General features: G+C 50.0%; 1 protein-coding gene across 1 annotated transcript in view; it reads right to left on the bottom strand.

The window, feature by feature from the left end:
- Positions 1-21,860, bottom strand: part of VASP (vasodilator stimulated phosphoprotein) — a 62,547-nt gene that overhangs the window by 32,206 nt on the left and 8,481 nt on the right. Inside the window, exons 2-8 of the mRNA XM_068250098.1 lie at positions 15,774-15,942; positions 6,815-6,983; positions 6,637-6,694; positions 4,620-4,657; positions 1,893-2,185; positions 568-707; positions 229-314 (exon numbers count right to left, since the gene is read on the bottom strand). Of these exons, the coding sequence (XP_068106199.1) occupies positions 229-314; positions 568-707; positions 1,893-2,185; positions 4,620-4,657; positions 6,637-6,694; positions 6,815-6,983; positions 15,774-15,942 (953 nt within the window). The remainder of the gene's footprint in view (positions 1-228; positions 315-567; positions 708-1,892; positions 2,186-4,619; positions 4,658-6,636; positions 6,695-6,814; positions 6,984-15,773; positions 15,943-21,860) is intronic.

The raw sequence follows: 21,860 nt of genomic DNA, 5'->3' as shown, positions 1-21,860 counted from the left end.
CTACTTGCGCCAGGAATGTTAATTACACACAGCTCCCCCTACTGCACAGGCGATGCATTACACAAATGAGGAATAGTGAGGAGATGAAAAAACGCAGGACACAAATCACTAGAGAAGTTTTTTGCCAGCAGATTTGATTTACTCCTCCCACATTCGGTCCCTGGGTGGTCGTATATTGCTATTAGGTGGATTTAGTTTAGAGTGGGCTAACAGTAGGTCATTACTCACCATTTTGACTCCTCCCACTCTGAATATCATTATCGTCCTGCGTGACAGTGGGGGCGGGGCGCTCTCCCTGCTGTGACATCTTTTTCCTACAGAAAGAGAAGACAAGTTATGATTGGTTATGCCAGCTATTGGCTGTTTGCACAAGTGCTGCTGCAGTTGATTGGTCCATCTCAAAGCTGCATACATTTGCATAAAATTAGCATAACGTTTGCATCAACTTGAAATTATTAGCAACTCATTGACCATCCCTAGAATTTACTATGTAAACAAACAAGGCTCTGATCTGGATTGGATGGTGAATGGTGATGCTGAGGCGCACTGTATGGAAAGACGGGTTACCTGCGGGCGAGCTTTGCGTTCATCTCCTCCATCAGTCCGCCGCCGCCTCCTCCACCGCCTGTTGCAGCCCCTCCGCTGGTGCGGCTCACGTCCGGTTTGGCTGGACCAGCACTCACCGGGGATGTTCCTGCACCGTCCTCCTGTATAAATGGGACAATAGTGAGAAGTGTTCGGGGAAACAAGTCTGCGCTGCACGAGGGCCAAATACAGGGAAGCACCAAGGCAAAGGCAGTCACTGCGCAGGCAGAAACAAAGCAAGGGAAATACTAGGCAAAGGCAAGTCAGGCAGGTGCTAAGTGAGGGACGAAGCCGGAGAGGTGTCATGTGCCGGCTGAGGAGGTGCTTAGCAAGGGCCGAGGCCGGGGAGGGGCAAGGGCAGAGGCGGTGCCAGGCAAGGGCAGAGGCGGTGCCAGGCAAGGGCAGAGGCGGTGCCAGGCAAGGGCAGAGGCGGTGCCAGGCAAGGGCAGAGGCAGTGCCAGGCAAGGGCAGAGGCAGTGCCAGGCAAGGGCAGAGGCCGGGGAGGTGCCAGGCAGGGACCAAGGCCAGGAGGCACTAAGCAAGAGCAGAGTCCAGGGAGCTACCAGGCAGACAAAGGGAAAAAGTAGTTTCACTGGCAAATAAGAACACATCAAGTAAACAGTTCTATGTGGCGTTTGCAGGAAAGGACTCTGAGGAACAAACTGGAATTCTGCCAGAATACAATTCATCATTTAACAGAATTCTGATCAGTTGATTGGAGGACACCATGGCTTCAATTCACAAAGCATTAGCCCAGCTACGCAGAAAACAGCTGATTCTACAGAACATCTTATCAAATATCAATTCACAAAGATTAGAGCATGCTGTAAAACCAAGTGAGATGATAAGTATTTATCTCCAGTCTAGAGCTGTAGATAACCAACAATCTGCATTTGATAAAATATTACAGGAAAAGGAGACAGTCAATAGGAGGAGCCACCCATCCTGCTACTCCCTCCATTGGTGCCGATATACTGCCGGGCGGGACAATTGTAATTCCCCCAGGGAACGGAGAATATTGAAAGGGATGCCTCTCACTATTGTAATGCTCTCACAGCACAGAAGTGGGGGAACATCACATAGCAGGATACAGAGACCTACTCCACAGCTGGTCAGATTTCTACTAATTAACAAACAGGTCTTAACAAACAGCCCTTAGTGAATTGAAGCCGGTCAGTCTAATCGTTTTAAATTTTACCGGTTGAGTAAAAGTATCTCTCCTCCCCGTAGAATTACTCTCCACCCCCTGGAACAGTTTCCTCAGTAACATGCTCCTCCCACACTCATGCAACATTAAATACACTCACCTTCGCCACCTTCCTCAGCTTGGCTGCAGCCAGCGCAGCTGCCAATCCCCCGGCGCCACCACTACCAGCTCCACCCCCAGCCCCTCCAGTTGGCAGAGGAGGGGGAGGTGGAGGACCACCCCCAGAAGGAACAGGAGGACCACCTCCAGAAGGAACAGGAGGACCACCCCCAGAAGGAAAAGGAGGAGCCCCTGGAGGAGGTGGAGGACCCCCAGGAGCAGGTGGTGGTCCTGGTGGGGGTGGGGGACCAGGCGGGGCTGGAGGACCAGCTGCAGCTGGAGTAACTGGAGCAACTGGTGGAGTAAAAAGAAAAAAAAAAAATCAGGTAAGAGAGTAAAGCCACCAGATGGAAATCAAAAACATGACATCATTATTCATCATCATAATCCCAGCCCCCACAGCCACACCACCATAATGTATGGACAGTTTACAGGACCTCCAACTATATATTATAGGTGGAATGGTTGGTTTAGGCCTCTTTCCCACCAGGACGTTGCTTTTTAGGGGACGTTATAGGTCGCATAACATGCCCCTAACGCAACGCCTGGTGGTGTTGGAGGAGGGCGCTACCTAGAGCTGCGTTAAGCACCGCCTTTTTTGTCCTATGCGCTGCGGAGACCACGCGATCGGAACCCTCCGCATCACGTGGTCCCGCCAGCCAATCAGCGGCCGCTCCAGGAAGTAAATACTGCACGTCACACAGTGCAGTGAATATTAATTAGCCATGTGGCTTGCTCCAATAGCGGACTTTCCCCTCTCCTCACATTACTGAGCATGTGCAAACAGCCTAACGCGGCTAAAGCCACATATAACGTACAGCATGCTGCACTTTCTTAGAACGTCCAGCGTTACAATGTAACGCAAGGTGGGCACTGTGAACAGCCCATTGATTTTTCATTACTGTGCGTTGGGCTGTGTTACAGGCTGCTCTAACGTCAGCCTGTAATGTCCCACTGTGAAAGCAGCCTTAGATCAGTTGTGTGCAAGCTACGACCTCCGGTGCCTTTTTAGTGGCTCCCAAACATTTTAAAATGTATTAGTTGTGGCCCACAGGTGTTCAGGGCGCCTGCATGAAAACAAACAAAGGGCCAGTGCACACCAAAAAGCACTAGCATAACAGCAAATGCTCAGCGCTTTTGGAAGTGATTTTTTTCAGAGCTATTGTAAGCATGTGCCTGGTTATTTTCGAATTATGCCTAGCGACTTTTGGATCATTTTGGTGTATCGTTTTTTAATTTTTGTTACAGTGGAGCTGGAACTGAACAGCTTCTGTAACAAAAACGCTTGGAAAATCGCTCTGATCTAGCGCTTTTCAGAGTGATTTTCCACTTTCCTATACTTAACATTGAGGCTGAATTGCCTCAGAAATCAGCAGAAATGCTGAAGGACCCACGTTTGGGAGAAAAATCACATCGCTCTGGTGTGATCCAGCCATTCAAATACATTAGCCAAGCACTTTTCATAGCGCAAGCGTTTTTAAAAAGGCTCAGAAGCGCTCTTGGTGTGCAGCAGCCCAAACACCATACTCACCGGAAACAGCCACCTGCAAATGTTTTGGAGGGGGGTTCTCTGCCCAATTATGCTATATATTGATGCAAATATCTCTTCCATTGATACCTGTTGAACACTGCCATCTGCCTGTTGGCATTGTGTGGATATCTTGGAATTTAACGGTCAATCAAAGGTTGCTACATGTCATTCTTATCTGACTACAGTTAGTATTATTTACATATCTATCTCCAAAAGTAGCTCTTAAAGGGAACCTGAGGTGAGAGGCTACCCTCTTTATCCCCTTGTAAACAATGCCAGTTGCCTGGCAGCCCTGCTCATCTTCTGGCATACACAGTGTCTGAGTCAAAAACCTGGAACAAGCATATGGCTAATCCAGTAACACTTGAGTCAGAGTACGTGATTTGCCTATGCTTGTTTAGGGTCTATGGCTAAAAGTATTAGAGGCAGAGGATCAGGAGGACTGCCAGGCAAGTGGCATTGTTTAAAAGGAAATAAATATGGCAGCATCCATATCCCTCTCACCTCAGATTCCCTTTAAAGGGAACTCACAGTAAAAGTGATATGGAGGCTTCCTTAAAAAAAAAAAAGTTGTCTGACTGTCCTGCTATTTTTGGCATCAGTTGTGTCTGAATCACACACCTTAAACAAGCATGCAGCTAATCTTGTCAGAAACACCTGATCTGCAGCACACTTGTTCAGGGTCTATGGCTAAAAGTATTATATAGAGGCAGAGGATCAGCAGGACAGCCAGGCAATTGCTTTGTTTAAAAGGAAAAAAAATGTCAACCTTTGTAACACTCTCACCTCAGGCTCCCTTTAAGTTTTATTACTTCAACCCCCCCCCCCCCCCTTTCCCAGCAGTCTCAAAACCATCTGACTGGTTCCTGGTCTAAAAGGTTTGGGATCTCCTGGTTTAGATGGATGGATGGTCCGGTTTGGGAGTCCTGCATCAAAGGACAAGCAGTGATTTCCAATCAATTTTTGAACAACTGATTTCACCCAAAGTATTTGCACAATGCAGAATGCAAAATATTTGTTCTGTCTGTACAATCCCTGTCAGTCCCTAATAAGAATAATAATAGAACTGGATCAGATGAACATCTGTTTGCGGGTTGTTGTCCATTTGTGGCGGCCCCCTGATTTCCTGAACCTCTCATGTAGAGAGAAGACTCCTCCCCCTTACAGCTACAGGTTGAGAATCTGTGATTGGCTCACCTGGACTTTGGATTCGGACCTCTGGTTCTGGCTGTGGTCTGTGGAAAGAGGAGGAAACAGGTCAGACACATTATTACAACAAAAATATTGCCGTCAGTCAACGAGATCCCCAAACACAAGCCAAAAGTGACTAATGTGTTACTGAAGGATCTCAAGAGATTTTAAAACATCTCATGTAAGACAGCCTTAAAGGGGAACTGAAGAGAGAGGTATATGGAGGCTGTCATGTTTATGCCCTTTTAATCAATACCAGTTGCCTGGCAGCCCTGCTGGTCTATTTCTCTGCAGTGGTATCTGATTAAAACCAGAAACAAGCATGCAGCTAGTCTTGTCAGATCAGACTTATAAGTCTGAACCACTGAAACACCTGATCTGCTGCATGCTTGTTCAGGGGCTATGGCTAATAGTATTAGAGGCAGAGGATCAGCAGGGCTGCCAGGCAACTGGTATTGTCTAAAAGGAAATAAACATGACAGTCTCCATATACCTCTCTCTTCAGTTCCCCTTTAAAGGACAATTGTAGTGAGAGGTATATGGAGGTTGCCATATTTATTTCCTTTTAAAGGGAACCTGAAGCGAGTACAATTATTTTAAATAAACACATGATGTAGCTGCAAATGAATATTACATACAGTTCCTCTCAGAAGCTCACCATTTTCTTCTTACAGTGACCCCTTCCAGTTCTGACAAGATTTTGTCAGAACTGAAATAAACCAGTTGCTGTCAGTTATATATAAGCAGCTGAATGTGCAAGGTAATGTCCATGTTTCCCTATGGCTCAAGTGGGTGATATTACAGAAAGCTGTTAGGGGGTAACGGACATTTTTAAAATGGAAGACAGAGAATTCCTTTGATCACAGTGGACAAATGGGACGCAGGAGAGGAGAAAGGGAGAACTCATGTTAATCAATGGGCTAGTTCACACTTAATAGGTTTTTCGCGCACAGAAAAAAATAAAACGACTTCTGCATCATGATTTTTCCATATTTTGTCAGTTTTCTGTATCAATTACATTAGCTGCTGTGAAAAAAAACGCACACGTTTTTCTGCATAGCAACACACTTGGTGTACAAAAAAAAACAAAAAAAAAAAAAACATACGCAGAAAAACGCACGTTCCCTGCCTGAGAATCCCCCATAAGGAGATTAACTGGCTCAAAACCTGTCGGTTCTGTCAGATTTTAACTGCCCACTTTTTTTGCGACAATGGTCCTTTAGGCTACTTTCCCACCAAGACGTTGCGTTTTAGGGGATGTTATGGTCGCATAACGTGCCCCTAACGCAACGCATGGTGGTGTTGAAGTTGGACGTCAGATTGAGCTGCGTTATGCAGCTCTCAAAGCAGCCGCTCCAGGTTAGTGATAGGAAGTTCGGATCTTTTTAAGGATTCGGATCATTGAAAAGATCCGGATCTTTGAACCAAATAATTTGAATCATTTTACTAGGGAAGCAGACTGGGTGAAATGACTAGCAGGACAGGACTTTCCCTGCACTGTACATTCTGTATGTTCCTGTTTCTTCCAGACAGACATCCACTGTGAACCGAATCTTTCATTGTGATGATCTGGATTATTCGACTCACAAAAAAGATCCGAATCAAATGAATGATTCGTTCATGATCCGGACAACACTACAGTCCCACCACATTCTCCACAGTGCAGTGAATATTAATTAGCCATGTGGCTGGCTGCAGCGAAGGAGGAGGGGAGACCTCCTCCTCCAACATTACTGAGCATGTGCAAGCAGTCTAACGCGGCTTAGGCCAGTATAACGTACAGCATGCAGCACTTTGTTTAAACGTGCTGCGTTACTATGTAACGCATTGTGGGCACTGTGAACAGCACATCTTATTTTATAGTGCTGTGAGTTAGGCTGCGTTACTGGCTGCTGTAACGTGGGACTTTAACGTCCCCCTGTGAAACCAGCCTTTGTAACGTGGGACTTTAACGTCCCCCTGTGAAACCAGCCTTAAGGACAGGAGACAGAGGTTAGTGTTAGGATAGAAGAGCCACCATTACCTTCTGGGGGGCTCTGGTTCCTCGACTTTGGGGCCATTCAGAGGAGCCCAACCAGCACCTGCAAAAAAACCATAGTCACAAGGTGAGTTACAGGACATGTCCCCAAACTGATCACATGACACAGACTGCCACATTCTGATTGGATGAGCTTCACAGATCATTTTGTAAAATAACTCACCTGTCTCTAGAGCCTCAAGGGCCTGTGTCATTCCCATGGCAAACTGCCCCGCCTCCTCCTTGCTGCTGAAGTTCAGCCCCCACACCTGCCGGGCGTCCCGCCATTGATGGAAGTTGGGCGTCGCCTGGTTGTACTTCAGTCCTCTAACCAGAGGGCAGTTTATCACCACCTGCGAGGGGCAGAGGAGAGCGAAAGCACAATTACCCAGAATCATTTGCAAGACCCACGCAGGATATACACTTGCGGGTGGGTGGGATGGGGTTAAATTTTGATAGAAAGCACCACACCCATGGGTCGCATTAGGATGGATCCCCTTTGAGGAGGTCCTCCCAGATCCCAATTAAAGGACAACTGAAGCGAGAGAGATATGGAGGCTGCCATATTTATTTCCTTTTAAGCAATACCAGTTGCCCGGCTGTCCTGCTGATCCTCTGCCTTTAGTACTTTTAGCCATGGCCCCTGAACAAGCATGCAGCAGATCAGGCGTATTGTCAGATCTGGCAAGATTAGCTGCATGCTTGTTTCTGGTGTTATTCAGACACTACTGCAGCCAAATAAATCAGCAGGGCTGCCAGGCAACCAGTATTGTTTAAAAGGAAATAAATGTCAGCCTCCATATCCTTCCCACTTCAGGTGTACATTAAAGCGCACCCAACCGAGGTGACACCACTCAAACAACATTGAGGCCCCAGATTACACTATGAAAACGGAAGCCAGATTTGATGCACATAGCATTCTTTATTGCAAGTCCAAGCTGCATAAAATTAACATAAAATTTGTATCAGCTCAAAACATTAGCATCTTATTAACTATTTATAATCACGACCCAGTAATGTCGATTTGTGCTATATAACAAATGTTAACTACTTCCGGTCTGTGTTGGTGGAAATGTACGTCCTGCAGGTAGCTGCGCGTCTCTGACGGGACGTAGATGTCAATTGCTTTGCCGCGCTCTCCCGATGATCGCGCCGCTCTCCACCTGTCGCAGGCCCCTCTCTCTGCTGTCTGTATGACAGCAGAGCTTGGTGAGCCAGTCAGAAGACAATTTCATTGGCTCCTGACCGTGTGATCATTGAGGCAATCCTATTGGCTTACAATGATGGACAGGGTCGGGAGCCAATGAAAGTGGCTCCTGACTGACGCACACAGCTCTGCCGTCATAGTGACAGCAGACAGAGGGGCCTGCGGCGATGGGAGAGCGGCGTGACTGGCGTGTATGTGCAGCGACTCATCGGGAGGCGCCGTTTTGTGGTACCAGCAGTCTGTGGTCCTTAAGGGGCCAGAGACTGCTGGTACGCAAGAGATTAACTCCTTCCCGACTGGCTAACGCTGGGGGTGGTGGGAGGGTGGCGCCCCCAGGACCGCCTAACGCCGATCGGAGTCAAGTCCTGGGGGCGGAGATTAGTGGGTAATGTGCGCGCATCCCCGCAGAGTGGCGGAGCTCTGAAATAAAAAAAAAAACAAAAACACTTCTTTCGGTTGTACAGCGCTGCGATCTAGTGCAGCACTGTACAGGGGACAGCTTAGGCCCCGTTCACACTTGCGTTTTGGCATGCAAACGGACCGGATCCGGATCAGTCCGTTTGCATCAGGCATGCATCAGGCTGCCATCCGGATCCGTGTGGTAAAAATAGCGAAATTACTATTAAAATTGTTGGGGTCAGCAGAAGGTGCACCTGTAGAATCAGGTTCCTCCGCTGTAGGCCTCACCTCCACCTCCGACATACTGCCAAACAGCTCCAGCACGTCTGTCCCTGCTGCTCCACTCCAGACATGCTGGGCCCATGTGTCCCCATCCGAAATGGCCGCTAGAAACCGCATAGGAAGTGGGGTAGAACGTCAGGTGTTTGTAGCCAGTGTGTTCTGTGCTTTCCGTTTCCCATTGGTTTCTATTTCCGGATGGTGCAGTCAGGCTCCGGTCCGGGTGCGTGGGCCTGATGATCCGGACCCGAAAAATAGCGCATGTTGGAAAAGTGTCCGGAGTCCGGATCCGATCCGGCTCCGTTCTGTACGGAACGTACGCATGTGAACGTCCACATAGACTTTGCATTGCTATGCGGAACGTACGTTCCGTTTGTACAGTATACGGTCCGGATCCGATCAGGCGAATCCGGACAGCGAACGCTAATGTGAACCGAGCCTTAGTGACAAAGCTGTCCCCTCGAATAGCTCACAATGTGATCCCCTCTTGTAGGCTGATGCCTATGAGAGGGGATCAGTGACTGGATCTCGGGGGGGAGGTTTGAGGAGGAATGAAAATAAAATTTTAAAAAACGAAATTTAATTTAAAAAAATACAATTAAATTTAAACAAAACAAAACATTAAAAAAAAAAAAAAAAAAAAAAAAAAAAATCACAGCAGCAATCAGATGCCACCAACAGGAGGCAAGATTAATTTGTCGATCAGAAGCAGATTGGACATGCTAGAAATTATCGATCGGCCCCTCAATCTGATGGGAAGATTGCATGGTGTGTATAAGCCATAACATCCTTCTGTATCCTCACAAATGGCTGTTTGGCATCTTACCAACAGCTCCAGGTTGGAGATAAAATACAAAACATCTAATTTGTGTTACCGCATGTGTTAGCCTTTGTGAAGTGACGTTTGAGGTATTTACCTCACTAGTTTGGTTATTTACCTCACTAGTTTGGTTATTTACCTCACTAGTTTGGTTATTTACCTCACTAGTTTGGTTATTTACCTCACTAGTTTGGTTATTTACCTCACTAGTTTGGTTATTTACCTCACTAGTTTGGTTATTTACCTCACTAGTTTGGTTATTTACCTCACTAGTTTGGTTATTTACCTCACTAGTTTGGTTATTTACCTCACTAGTTTGGTTATTTACCTCACTAGTTTGGTTATTTACCTCACTAGTTTGGTTATTTACCTCACTAGTCTGGTTATTTACCTCACAAGTCAGTAACGTAGTATTCCATGTGGTAACTCTTTGTGAATTGAGCCCAATGACTCCAGTAATCGGTACAGACACTGAACCACATACCAGATTTTGCCGTTAAGAAGAGTCTTTCCAATTGGCTGATCTGTGGCTGGCAGTGGACAGTTGCCATTTGCAGCAGATCGGGGAGAGGGGATTGTAATGTGTTTGTGGGGCAGAAAGTCTGATATCACCAGATGGGTGACCCCCCCCCCCCCCCACACACACACACTTGTACAAAGTGGACGGTTTGCAGTGAAGCTGCTGAATGACGCCATGCACTCACTGGCTCCAGCCGACCCTATGGGCGTCAATTACCTAAGTGTCACCAGAAGGATCACAGCCCTGTGACAAATTCTCTCACCGAGAATAATAGTGATCACACTGATAATAGTGATAACGCTCCATAGACATCAGGGGCTAGTGCTGCAAAACCCACAGAATCACTTGTAGCCTGAGGGAAGGTGTGTGTGTGTGTGTGTGTGTGTGTGTGTGTGTGTGTGTGTGTGTGTGTGTGTGTGTGTGTGTGTGTGTGTGTGTGTGTGTGTGTGTGTGTGTGTGTGTGTGTGTGTGTGTGTGTGTGTGTGTGTGTGTGTGTGTGTGTGTGTGTGTGTGTGTGTGTGTGTGTGTGTGTGTGTGTGTGTGTGTGTGTGTGTGTGTGTGTGTGTGTGTGTGTGTGTGTGTGTGTGTGTGTGTGTGTGTGTGTGTGTCAACACTCGGATCGATCAGCCAGAGGGACAGGAAAGACAGAGGAAGCCATCTTATAGTCGTGCAGACATATTATTGGAGCCTCAGACCCACTTAGAGAACTATTCCAGGATCTCCACATTAATATTTCACAAGCTGTACAGTTTATAGCTGAACATTCCAGAAGAGAATGCCAGCCTGACTACGGCACAAACGAGGCACATGTTCAACATCTGCTGCCGCCACAGGCAGGGCACTGAGAGGAGCGCAGCACCCCAGGGCAGGGCACCGAGAGAAGCACCAGACCCCAGGCAGGGTATACAGAGGAGCACCAGACCCCAGGCAGGGTATACAGAGGAGCACCAGACCCCAGGCAGGGCACTGAGAGGAGCGCAGCACCCCAGGCAGGGTATACAGAGGAGCACCACACCCCAGGCAGGGTATACAGAGGAGCACCAGACCCCAGGCAGGGCACCGAGAGGAGATCTGTACCCCAGGCAGGGCACCGAGAGGAGAGCTGTAACCCAGGCAGGGCACCGAGAGGAGAGCTGTAACCCAGGCAGGGCACCGAGAGGAGAGCTGTAACCTAGGCAGGGCACCGAGAGGAGATCTGTACCCCAGGCAGGGCACCGAGAGGAGATCTGTACCCCAGGCAGGGCACCGAGAGGAGATCTGTACCCCAGGCAGGGCACCAAGAGGAGAGCTGTAACCCAGGCAGGGCACCGAGAGGAGAGCTGTAACCTAGGCAGGGCACCGAGAGGAGATCTGTACCCCAGGCAGGGCACCGAGAGGAGAGCTGTAACCCAGGCAGGGCACAGAGAGGAGAGCTGTAACCCAGGCAGGGCACCGAAAGGAGAGCTGTAACCCAGGCAGGGCACCGAGAGGAGAGCTGTAACCCAGGCAGAGCACCGAGAGGAGAGCTGTAACCCAGACAGGGCACAGAGAGGAGAGCTGTAACCCAGGCAGGGCACCGAGAGGAGAGCTGTAACCCAGGCAGGGCACCGAGAGGAGAGCTTTAACCCAGGCAGGGCACCGAGAGGAGAGCTGTAACCCAGGCAGGGCACCGAGAGGAGAGCTGTAACCCAGGCAGGGCACCGAGAGAGCTGTAACCCAGGCAGGGCACCGAGAGGAGAGCTGTAACCCAGGCAGGGCACCGAGAGGAGAGCTGTAACCCAGGCAGGGCACCGAGAGGAGAGCTGTAACCCAGGCAGGGCACAGAGAGGAGAGCTGTAACCCAGGCAGGGCACCGAAAGGAGAGCTGTAACCCAGGCAGGGCACCGAGAGGAGAGCTGTAACCCAGGCAGAGCACCGAGAGGAGAGCTGTAACCCAGACAGGGCACAGAGAGGAGAGCTGTAACCCAGGCAGGGCACCGAGAGGAGAGCTGTAACCCAGGCAGGGCACCGAGAGGAGAGCTTTAACCCAGGCAGGGCACCGAGAGGAGAGCTGTAACCCAGGCAGGGCACCGAGAGGAGAGCTGTAACCCAGGCAGGGCACCGAGAGAGCTGTAACCCAGGCAGGGCACCGAGAGGAGAGCTGTAACCCAGGCAGGGAACCGAGAGGAGAGCTGTAACCCAGGCAGGGCACCGAGAGGAGAGCTGTAACCCAGGCAGGGTGCCGAGAGGAGAGCTGTAACCCAGGCAGGGCACCGAGAGGAGAGCTGTAACTCAGGCAGGGCACAGAGAGGAGAGCTGTAACCCAGGCAGGGCACCGAGAGGAGGGGTGTACTACAGGCAGGGCACCGAGAGGAGAGCTGTAACCCAGGCAGGGCACCGAGAGGAGAGCTGTAACCCAGGCAGGGCACCGAGAGAGCTGTAACCCAGGCAGGGCACCGAGAGGAGAGCTGTAACCCAGGCAGGGCACCGAGAGGAGAGCTGTAACCCAGGCAGGGCACCGAGAGGAGAGCTGTAACCCAGGCAGGGTGCCGAGAGGAGAGCTGTAACCCAGGCAGGGCACCGAGAGGAGAGCTGTAACCCAGGCAGAGCACCGAGAGGAGAGCTGTAACCCAGACAGGGCACAGAGAGGAGAGCTGTAACCCAGGCAGGGCACCGAGAGGAGAGCTGTAACCCAGGCAGGGCACCGAGAGGAGAGCTTTAACCCAGGCAGGGCACCGAGAGGAGAGCTGTAACCCAGGCAGGGCACCGAGAGGAGAGCTGTAACCCAGGCAGGGCACCGAGAGAGCTGTAACCCAGGCAGGGCACCGAGAGGAGAGCTGTAACCCAGGCAGGGAACCGAGAGGAGAGCTGTAACCCAGGCAGGGCACCGAGAGGAGAGCTGTAACCCAGGCAGGGTGCCGAGAGGAGAGCTGTAACCCAGGCAGGGCACCGAGAGGAGAGCTGTAACTCAGGCAGGGCACAGAGAGGAGAGCTGTAACCCAGGCAGGGCACCGAGAGGAGGGGTGTACCACAGGCAGGGCACCGAGAGGAGAGCTGTAACCCAGGCAGGGCACCGAGAGGAGAGCTGTAACCCAGGCAGGGCACCGAGAGAGCTGTAACCCAGGCAGGGCACCGAGAGGAGAGCTGTAACCCAGGCAGGGCACCGAGAGGAGAGCTGTAACCCAGGCAGGGCACCGAGAGGAGAGCTGTAACCCAGGCAGGGTGCCGAGAGGAGAGCTGTAACCCAGGCAGGGCACCGAGAGGAGAGCTGTAACTCAGGCAGGGCACAGAGAGGAGAGCTGTAACCCAGGCAGGGCACCGAGAGGAGGGGTGTACCACAGGCAGGGCACAGAGAGGAGGGGTGTAACCCAGGCAGGGCACCGAGAGGATGGGGTGTACCCCAGGCAGGGCACCGAGAGGAGGGGTGTACCCCAGGCAGGGCACAGAGAGGAGGGGTGTACCCCAGGCAGGGCACAGAGAGGATGGGGGTGCCCCAGGCAGGGCACAGAGAGGAGGGGTGTACCACAGGCAGGGCACAGAGAGGAGGGGTGTAACCCAGGCAGGGCACCGAGAGGAGGGGTGTAACCCAGGCAGGGCACCGAGAGGATGGGGGTACCCCAGGCAGGGCACCGAGAGGATGGGGGTACCCCAGGCAGGGCACAGAGAGGAGGGGTGTACCCCAGGCAGGGCACCGAGAGGAGAGGTGTACCACAGGCAGGGCACAGAGAGGAGGGGTGTAACCCAGGCAGGGCACCGAGAGGAGGGGTGTACCCCAGGCAGGGCACAGAGAGGATGGGGGTGCCCCAGGCAGGGCACAGAGAGGAGGGCCGTACAGCAAAGAGGACACAGAAATACGGAGGGGGGGGCTTGTGGTACGACACTGAGCATCACCCTTGTGGTAGATGTGCTGGGGGCACGTGGCTGGTGGTCACTACTGAGCCTCAGCCTTGAGGTAGATGTGCTGGGGGCACGGGGCTCGTGGTCCGACACTGAGCACCAGCCTTGAGGTAGATGTGCTGGGGGCACGGGGCTCGTGGTCCGACACTGAGCACCAGCTTTGAGGTAGATGTGCTGGGGGCATGGGGCTCGTAGTCTGATACTGAGCCTCAGTCTTGCGGCAGATGTGCTCGGGGCTTATGGCTCGTGGTCAGACACTGAGCACCACCCTTGTGGTAGGTGTGCTGGGGGCACGTGACTCGTGGTCAGATACTGAGCCCCATCCTTGTGGTAGATGTGCTGGGGGCATGTGGCTTGTGGTCACCACTGAGCACCAGCCTTGAGGTAGATGTGCTGGGGGCAGGGGGCTCGTGGTCACCATTGAGCCCCATTCTTGTGGTAGATGTGCTGGGGGCATGTGGCTTGTGGTCCGACACTGAGCACCAGCCTTCAGGTAGATGTGCTGGGGGCACGGGGCTCGTGGTCACCACTGAGCACCAGCCTTGAGGTAGATGTGCTGGGGGCACGTGGCTTGTGGTCCAACACTTAGCACCAGCCTAGTGATAAATGTGCTGAGGGCATGTGGCGCGTGGGCAGCAGCACCAGCATCAGGCTCTGCAGCCAGGCAAAGCTCAGAGACAGATCTGCAGAGCTGCTCGACGTGTGAAAGCAGAAGCATCACTTCTGTGGTGTCCTGAGGTGTGAGATGCCTAGGAAGAAGTGATACCACCATCACAGTCCCATTATAGCACAACGCTTCATAAACTCCTATACATATATAGACATATAGGAAGACACACCACAGAGGAGGAACTAGAAAACTCAGACACGTTACAGGGCCACCAGGAGGATGCAAAACTATGGAGGACACCAGGAAGTTGAGACCCAAAAAAGTGAAAAAGTGGAAAAAGGGCAACAGGAGGCTGCGACACACTGTGGTGACACCAGGAGGCTGTGACCCGCTGTGGGGACACCAGGTGGTTATGACACACTATGGATGGAACCAGGAAGTTGAGACGCAAAAAGGGATGGAGACGGGGGTGCACAAGGAAGCTGTGACACTATACACTATAGGGGTGCCCGGTGGCTGTGACACACTAAGGCCTCAATTCACTAAGCTTTATCAAACACATTATCGAACGTTTGACAATTTACCTCATGGGTAAAGTCTAATTTTGAATTCACTGAGGTGTTATAGATTTAGTGAACGTTTTATCGATAAAACATTTAATAAATATAACACTTTAGTGAATTAAAAATTAGATTTTAGCCATGAAGTAAATTTTCAAACATTCGATAAAGTGTTTGATAAAACTTAGTGAATTGAGGCCTATGGAGGGAACCAGGAAGTTGAGACAAACTATAGTGTGGCACCAGAAATCTGAGACACTACAGTAGCACTAAGAAGTTTAGACACACTGTGGGGGCACGAGGTAGTTGAGACACACTATATGGTAGCACCAGGAAGTTAGAACACACTATGGGGGCACCAGGAAGCTGAGATGCACTGTGGGTAGTGTGGGCAGTGGGAAGCTACAAAACAATATGATACCAGGAAGCCATGTCACACTGCTGGATGGGGAGGGGGTGCTGGGAAACATTATGGGGTGGGGGGTGGGGGGTTACCAACAAGGAATGACATAAGGGAGGCTGAGGGACACTGAGAAGCACAGTTATTCTTGTCCTCAGGTTGGCACCCAGCACACTGAAGCTACCTGCCTGAAATGATCATTCGTAGTCATGGTGCCACCCACGGCCACAAGGGCCTGGGCCTAGGGCAGCTGCTTCTCTATGGGACAGGGGCTGCAAATGGAAAAGGGAGGCTACAGATGGGGAACAACACCTGGAACTGGGCGATCTGATGTCAAAAGGTAGCTGTATGAAAAAGTGGGGGCGGGGCACAAGAAAGTTTACCCATTGGCAGAAAAGTATAAATCCCACCTTGTGCCATGCACGCTGATCACAGCGCCATTTGTGGAACCCACATTATTATCTACCAGAGAAGCACACAGAGTGGGCCTTACCTGGTTGTCCTGCATCTTTCTCCCCACCACACGGAATGACTGCGCTGCCGGATTGTAGAAGATCTGGACTCGGCTGAATCCGGCAGCCCCCGTCCCGGCGTTAAGCCACTTCTTATTGGCATCATCATAGACCATAACCGTGGCTCTCGCCGTTATCACCGCCGTCTCGCTGCACAACATGGAGGAGAGGAAGGGCAGAGGTTATCCGGTGCACTTTACTAATATCGCATACATTTCCCAGAAGTCTGTGCTCTCCATCTACACATCCCATTACTGGGTTCCTTTATACTAGCATTACCAACACGAAGCAGGCTTTCACCACTAGTACAGGTTAGTATGTGTTGCATGACTGGGCCACACCCCTTTAGCACCTGCTCCAGTCTAGTTTATTTAAACCTCTAGGATAATGAGTGTATTTCCATGTGCGGGAGTATGTGACATGTAGGAGTATTTGTTTTAAAGCCATGTGACCTGCCTAAAGAACTGGAGCTCTCCTGATCCTCATACCTGAAGTGAGAGGGATATGGAGGCTGCCATATTTATTTCCTTTTAACCTCCCCGGCGTTTAATTTAGGCAAGATTTTTGTACCAAAAAAGGAGGTATCCTTTTTTTAAGCATTTTTTTTTATATTGTAAGCATTTTTGCGGCCTGCTTGCAAGTTGCGGTCTTGCAAGCTGTCTGCAAGTACGCGTGAAATATAATTACAATCGGAATTTTTTATATTAGGTCCAATACAGATGTTTGTTTTGTACCCAATAAAAAAAAAAATTGGATTTAGCCGCCCGATTTGATGATGCTGCATGCGCCCGACACCAGGGAGCACATGCAGCATCATCAGAGGAACATTGCGCCCGATTTGATGATGCTGCATGCGCCCGACACCAGGGAGCATATGCAGCATCATCAGAGGAACATTGCGCCCGATTTGATGATGCAGCATGCGCCCGACACCAGGGAGCACATGCAGCATCATCAGAGGAACATTGCGCCCGATTTGATGATGCTGCATGCGCCCGACACCAGGGAGCATATGCAGCATCATCAGAGGAACATTGCGCCCGATTTGATGATGCAGCATGCGCCCGACACCAGGGAGCACATGCAGCATCATCAGAGGAACATTGCGCCCGATTTGATGATGCTGCATGCGCCCGACACCAGGGAGCACATGCAGCATCATCAGAGGAACATTGCGCCCGATTTGATGATGCTGCATGCGCCCGACACCAGGGAGCACATGCAGCATCATCAGAGGAACATTGCGCCCGATTTGATGATGCAGCATGCGCCCGACACCAGGGAGCACATGCAGCATCATCAGAGGAACATTGCGCCCGATTTGATGATGCTGCATGCGCCCGACACCAGGGAGCACATGCAGCATCATCAGAGGAACATTGCGCCCGATTTGATGATGCAGCATGCGCCCGACACCAGGGAGCACATGCAGCATCATCAGAGGAACATTGCGCCCGATTTGATGATGCTGCATGCGCCCGACACCAGGGAGCACATGCAGCAGCATCAGAGGAACATTGCGCCCGATTTGATGATGCTGCATGCGCCCGACACCAGGGAGCACATGCAGCAGCATCAGAGGAACATTGCGCCCGATTTGATGATGCTGCATGCGCCCGACACCAGGGAGCACATGCAGCAGCATCAGAGGAACATTGCGCCCGATTTGATGATGCTGCATGCGCCCGACACCAGGGAGCACATGCAGCATCATCAGAGGAACATTGCGCCCGATTTGATGATGCTGCATGCGCCCGACACCAGGGAGCACATGCAGCATCATCAGAGGAACATGTGGTCGCCGAGGGACAGATAGCAACGAACGTGGAAGCAGAGATGGCAGAGAAGACATCGGGAATGCGCTCACAGGGAAGCCGCGAGGTGTCGGCGAGGGATCCGCACGCCAGCGACCCCGCAGGTGACTCATTGTAATTGCTGGATGGGCCAGACTCACCCTTACTATTACTAGGTAGATTGTTATGGATGAGTCAGGCTCATTCTTAAAGGGAACCGAGCACCACTTTTTTTCTGGTTCCTAATAGGAAATAGGGAGGATCACAGATATCCACAATTTCCCGAGTTTATTCAAATTTATGCAAATTTTTATGCAAATATGCAGCTTGAAACTGAACCTGGGTTTAAATTGGTACGTTTTCAAACTGCATACATTTGCATAAAAATTTGCATAATTTTGGAAAAAATTGCATCTTATTGATCATTCCTAATAAGAACATAGTAGGTTCATAATAGGAGTTGCCATGTTCCCCCTCCCCTTCTAGCTTCCCATTATTTAGAGGAAGGTGTGAAGATAGCATCTGTGACTTCTCTAAACTCTTTGTAGCACAGTGTCCTATCTACCCACCCCCCTGCTGATGAAAGTGCAACTATTGTGTGCAATAAAGAAATACATCAGTCCAATAAGGAAACTTCTGAGGTCGGCAGGCCTCGGAAGTAGCGAGATAAAACCCTTGGCTGAACTTTTAAATGTAAAAAGAAGAGGTAAAATGGAACCTTTTTTTATTATTTATGAGCCACATTGTTGGCATGCATATTAAATGTGCTATTGAGATGCTTTGAGTGCTAAAACTGGTGCTTGGTTCACTTTAACGCTAAGGAGGTTAAAGTAAACCCAAAGAGACCCAAAAGTATATAAAAAAAAAAAAATGCCTGGGATCCTCCAGAAAAATCACAACCGCTCTCCTCTTCATGCATGACTACGCACCTCCTGTAACGCTCGCTATCTCCTTTTGCTAAGTCAGAGCTAGCGTGACTTAGAGTAGCATATCGAGCGCTATAAACTTATTCCTGCTAATTGGCAATGGCGGCAGCTCCCCACGTCCTGCCCTGAGCCCCTGCGGGTCCAATCACACTTTGATTGGCCCAATAGGCTGCCTGTCAACTTTCCTGTCTGCCTGTCACTTCACAGGAAACTTGACAGGCAGCCTATTGGGCCAATCAAAATACGGGGATAATGTTCTTTAACCTCCCTGGCGGTGCATTTCTGTCTGGAATTAGGAGTCAAAAGTGGTAAATTTTTTTTCAAGAATTTTAGGCCTCCAAGTCCTAACCAAAATATAACAGAATGAAGACCTGGTAGACATTCTGCATATAAATATGAAGCCTCATCTACACGAGGCAATTTGACTTATCAATTGAGCTGATGCGGCTCGATTGATAAGATCCGTCAGGTCGGATTCCGCCACCGCCGATTCCCTGCTCATTCCCCACGAGGGGACAATGGCAGGGAATCGAGCAGAAGATAAGCAGCGCCGGCGGGGACGAGCGGGGCATCGAATCCAACTCACGCGCGGGCGAGTAGGGACGCGGCAGGTACACGCGGGGATGCGGAAGAGGCGATCCGGCGGCAAATCGAGCCGCCGGATCGCCTGGAACAAAAAATATATATGTATACACACACACACACACGTAGATATAGCCTGTCTGATCATCTTTTTTTTTTTTAAAATGAGTTCCTCCCTCCGCCCCCGGGTGACGTCACGCCGCTCCACCACGCTGATTGGCCGCAGGGTCCCCGGAACCTGGCGACCAGAGAAGCCGCAAATAGCCGGGGAGGGAGACTGGAGTTGGTTGGAGTCCCACTTGCGCACGCGACTCCAAAACAATGTGTAAGTATTGAAATTCTCTACCCCGACCTCAACTCGGGCTTACCGCTCTGGGCTACTTTGTCAGGTCAGGGTTCAGGTTGGGGTTACCGCCAGGGAGGTTAAAGTGATTGGACCCGCAGGGACTCAGGGCAGGACGAGTGAAACTATCATCTTTGCCAATTAGCAGCCATAACGTCGTAGCGATCGCTATGCTACTCTGATAAGGCACGATGACTCTGATAAGGCACGCTAACTCTGATAAGGCACACTAACTCTGATAAGGCACGCTACACGTGCAGTAAGGGGAGCAAAAGGAGATAGCGACCGTTACAGGCGGTAACACTCTATTTGTTATAGTGAATCAACCCCTAGGTTTTTTACATTATTTTTGCCTTGGGTAAAATTTAAACAATACCAGTTATCTGCAGTAGTGTCTGAATCACAAACCTGAAATGCAGCTAATCCAGTCAGACTTCAGTCAGAGCACCAGATCTGCTGCATGCTTGTTCAGGGGCTATGGCTGAAAGTATTAGAGGCAGAGGATCCGCAGGTCAGCCAGGCAACTGGTATTGCTTAAAAGGAAATGAATATGGCAGCCTCCCTATCGCTCTCCCTTCAGTCCTCCCTGCTGTATGGGTAGAGGTGTAACTACAAATCCCGACTCCCCCCAGCAAAACTTTGACAGGACCCCCCAATGTTTATGCTGGGAATACACCCTGAGATTTTTGGGCAGATAGATTGCTCGATAGATCATTTCTGACAGGTCCGGTCTGATTTCATTCGTTTTTCTGATCGAATGGAAATCGACCAGAAAAACGATTGGAAAAAAAAAAACAAACAAAAAAAAACCCCTCATTGTGTATTCCCAACATCATACCCTTCCCTTGTGTCGTGTATATAATGTATAGACCGCACTATAGGCCTCCCTCCAGATGGGAGTACCTGTGCGTGTACAGTGCTGTGTATATGATGTATAAGGCACACTCTATATCCCCCTTGAGCTGTTAGTGTGTGTACAGTGCTGTGTATATGATGTACTAGGCACACTATATATCCTCCTCCAGCTGTCAGTGTGTGTACAGTGCTGTGTATATGATATACTAGCCACACTCTATACCCCTCCAGCTGTCAGTGTGTGTACAGTGCTGTGTATATGTACTAGGCACACTCTATACCCCTCCAGCTGTTAGTGTGTGTACAGTGCTGTGTATATGATGTACTAGGCACACTCTATATCCCCCTCCAGCTGTTAGCGTGTGTACAGTGCTGTGTATATAATGTACTAGGCACACTATATATCCCCTCCAGCTGTTAGTGTGTACAGTGCTGTGTATATGTACTAGGCACACTATATACCCCCTCCAGCTGTTAGTGTGTGTACAGTGCTGTGTATATGTACTAGGCACACTATATACCCCCTCCAGCTGTTAGTGTGTGTACAGTGCTGTGTATATGATGTACTAGACACACTATATATCCCCCTCCAGCTGTGTGTGTACAGTGCTGTGTATATGATGTACTAGGCACACTATATATCCTCCTCCAGCTGTTAGTGTGTGTACAGTGCTGTGTATATGATGTACTAGGCACACTATATATCCTCCTCCAGCTGTTAGTGTGTGTACAGTGCTGTGTATATGATGTACTAGGCACACTATATATCCCCCTCCAGCTGTTAGTGTGTGTACAGTGCTGTGTATATGATGTATAAGGCACACTATATATCCCCTCCAGCTGTGTGTGTACAGTGCTGTGTATATGATGTATAAGGCACACTATATATCCCCTCCAGCTGTGTGTGTACAGTGCTGTGTATATGATGTATAAGGCACACTATATATCCCCTCCAGCTGTGTGTGTACAGTGCTGTGTATATGATGTACTAGGCACACTATATATCCCCTCCAGCTGTTAGTGTGTGTACAGTGCTGTGTATATGATGTACTAGGCACCCTATATATCCCCCTCCAGCTGTTAGTGTGTGTACAGTGCTGTGTATATGATGTACTAGGCACACTATATATCCCCTCCAGCTGTTAGTGTGTGTACAGTGCTGTGTATATGATGTACTAGGCACACTATATATCCCCCTCCAGCTGTCAGTGTGTGTACAGTGCGGTGTATATGATGTACTAGGCACACTATATATCCCCCTCCAGCTGTCAGTGTGTGTACAGTGCGGTGTATATGATGTACTAGGCACACTATATATCCCCTACAGCTGTTAGTGTGTGTACAGTGCTGTGTATATGATGTACTAGGCACCCTATATATCCCCCTCCAGCTGTTAGTGTGTGTACAGTGCTGTGTATATGATGTACTAGGCACACTATATATCCCCTCCAGCTGTTAGTGTGTGTACAGTGCTGTGTATATGATGTACTAGGCACACTATATATCCCCCTCCAGCTGTTAGTGTGTGTACAGTGCTGTGTATATGATGTACTAGGCACACTATATATC

Source organism: Hyperolius riggenbachi, chromosome 8 (genome assembly GCF_040937935.1).
Source record: "Hyperolius riggenbachi isolate aHypRig1 chromosome 8, aHypRig1.pri, whole genome shotgun sequence".
Taxonomy (NCBI): Eukaryota; Metazoa; Chordata; class Amphibia; order Anura; family Hyperoliidae; genus Hyperolius; species Hyperolius riggenbachi.
This window is presented reverse-complemented; position numbering and strand designations above follow the sequence as displayed.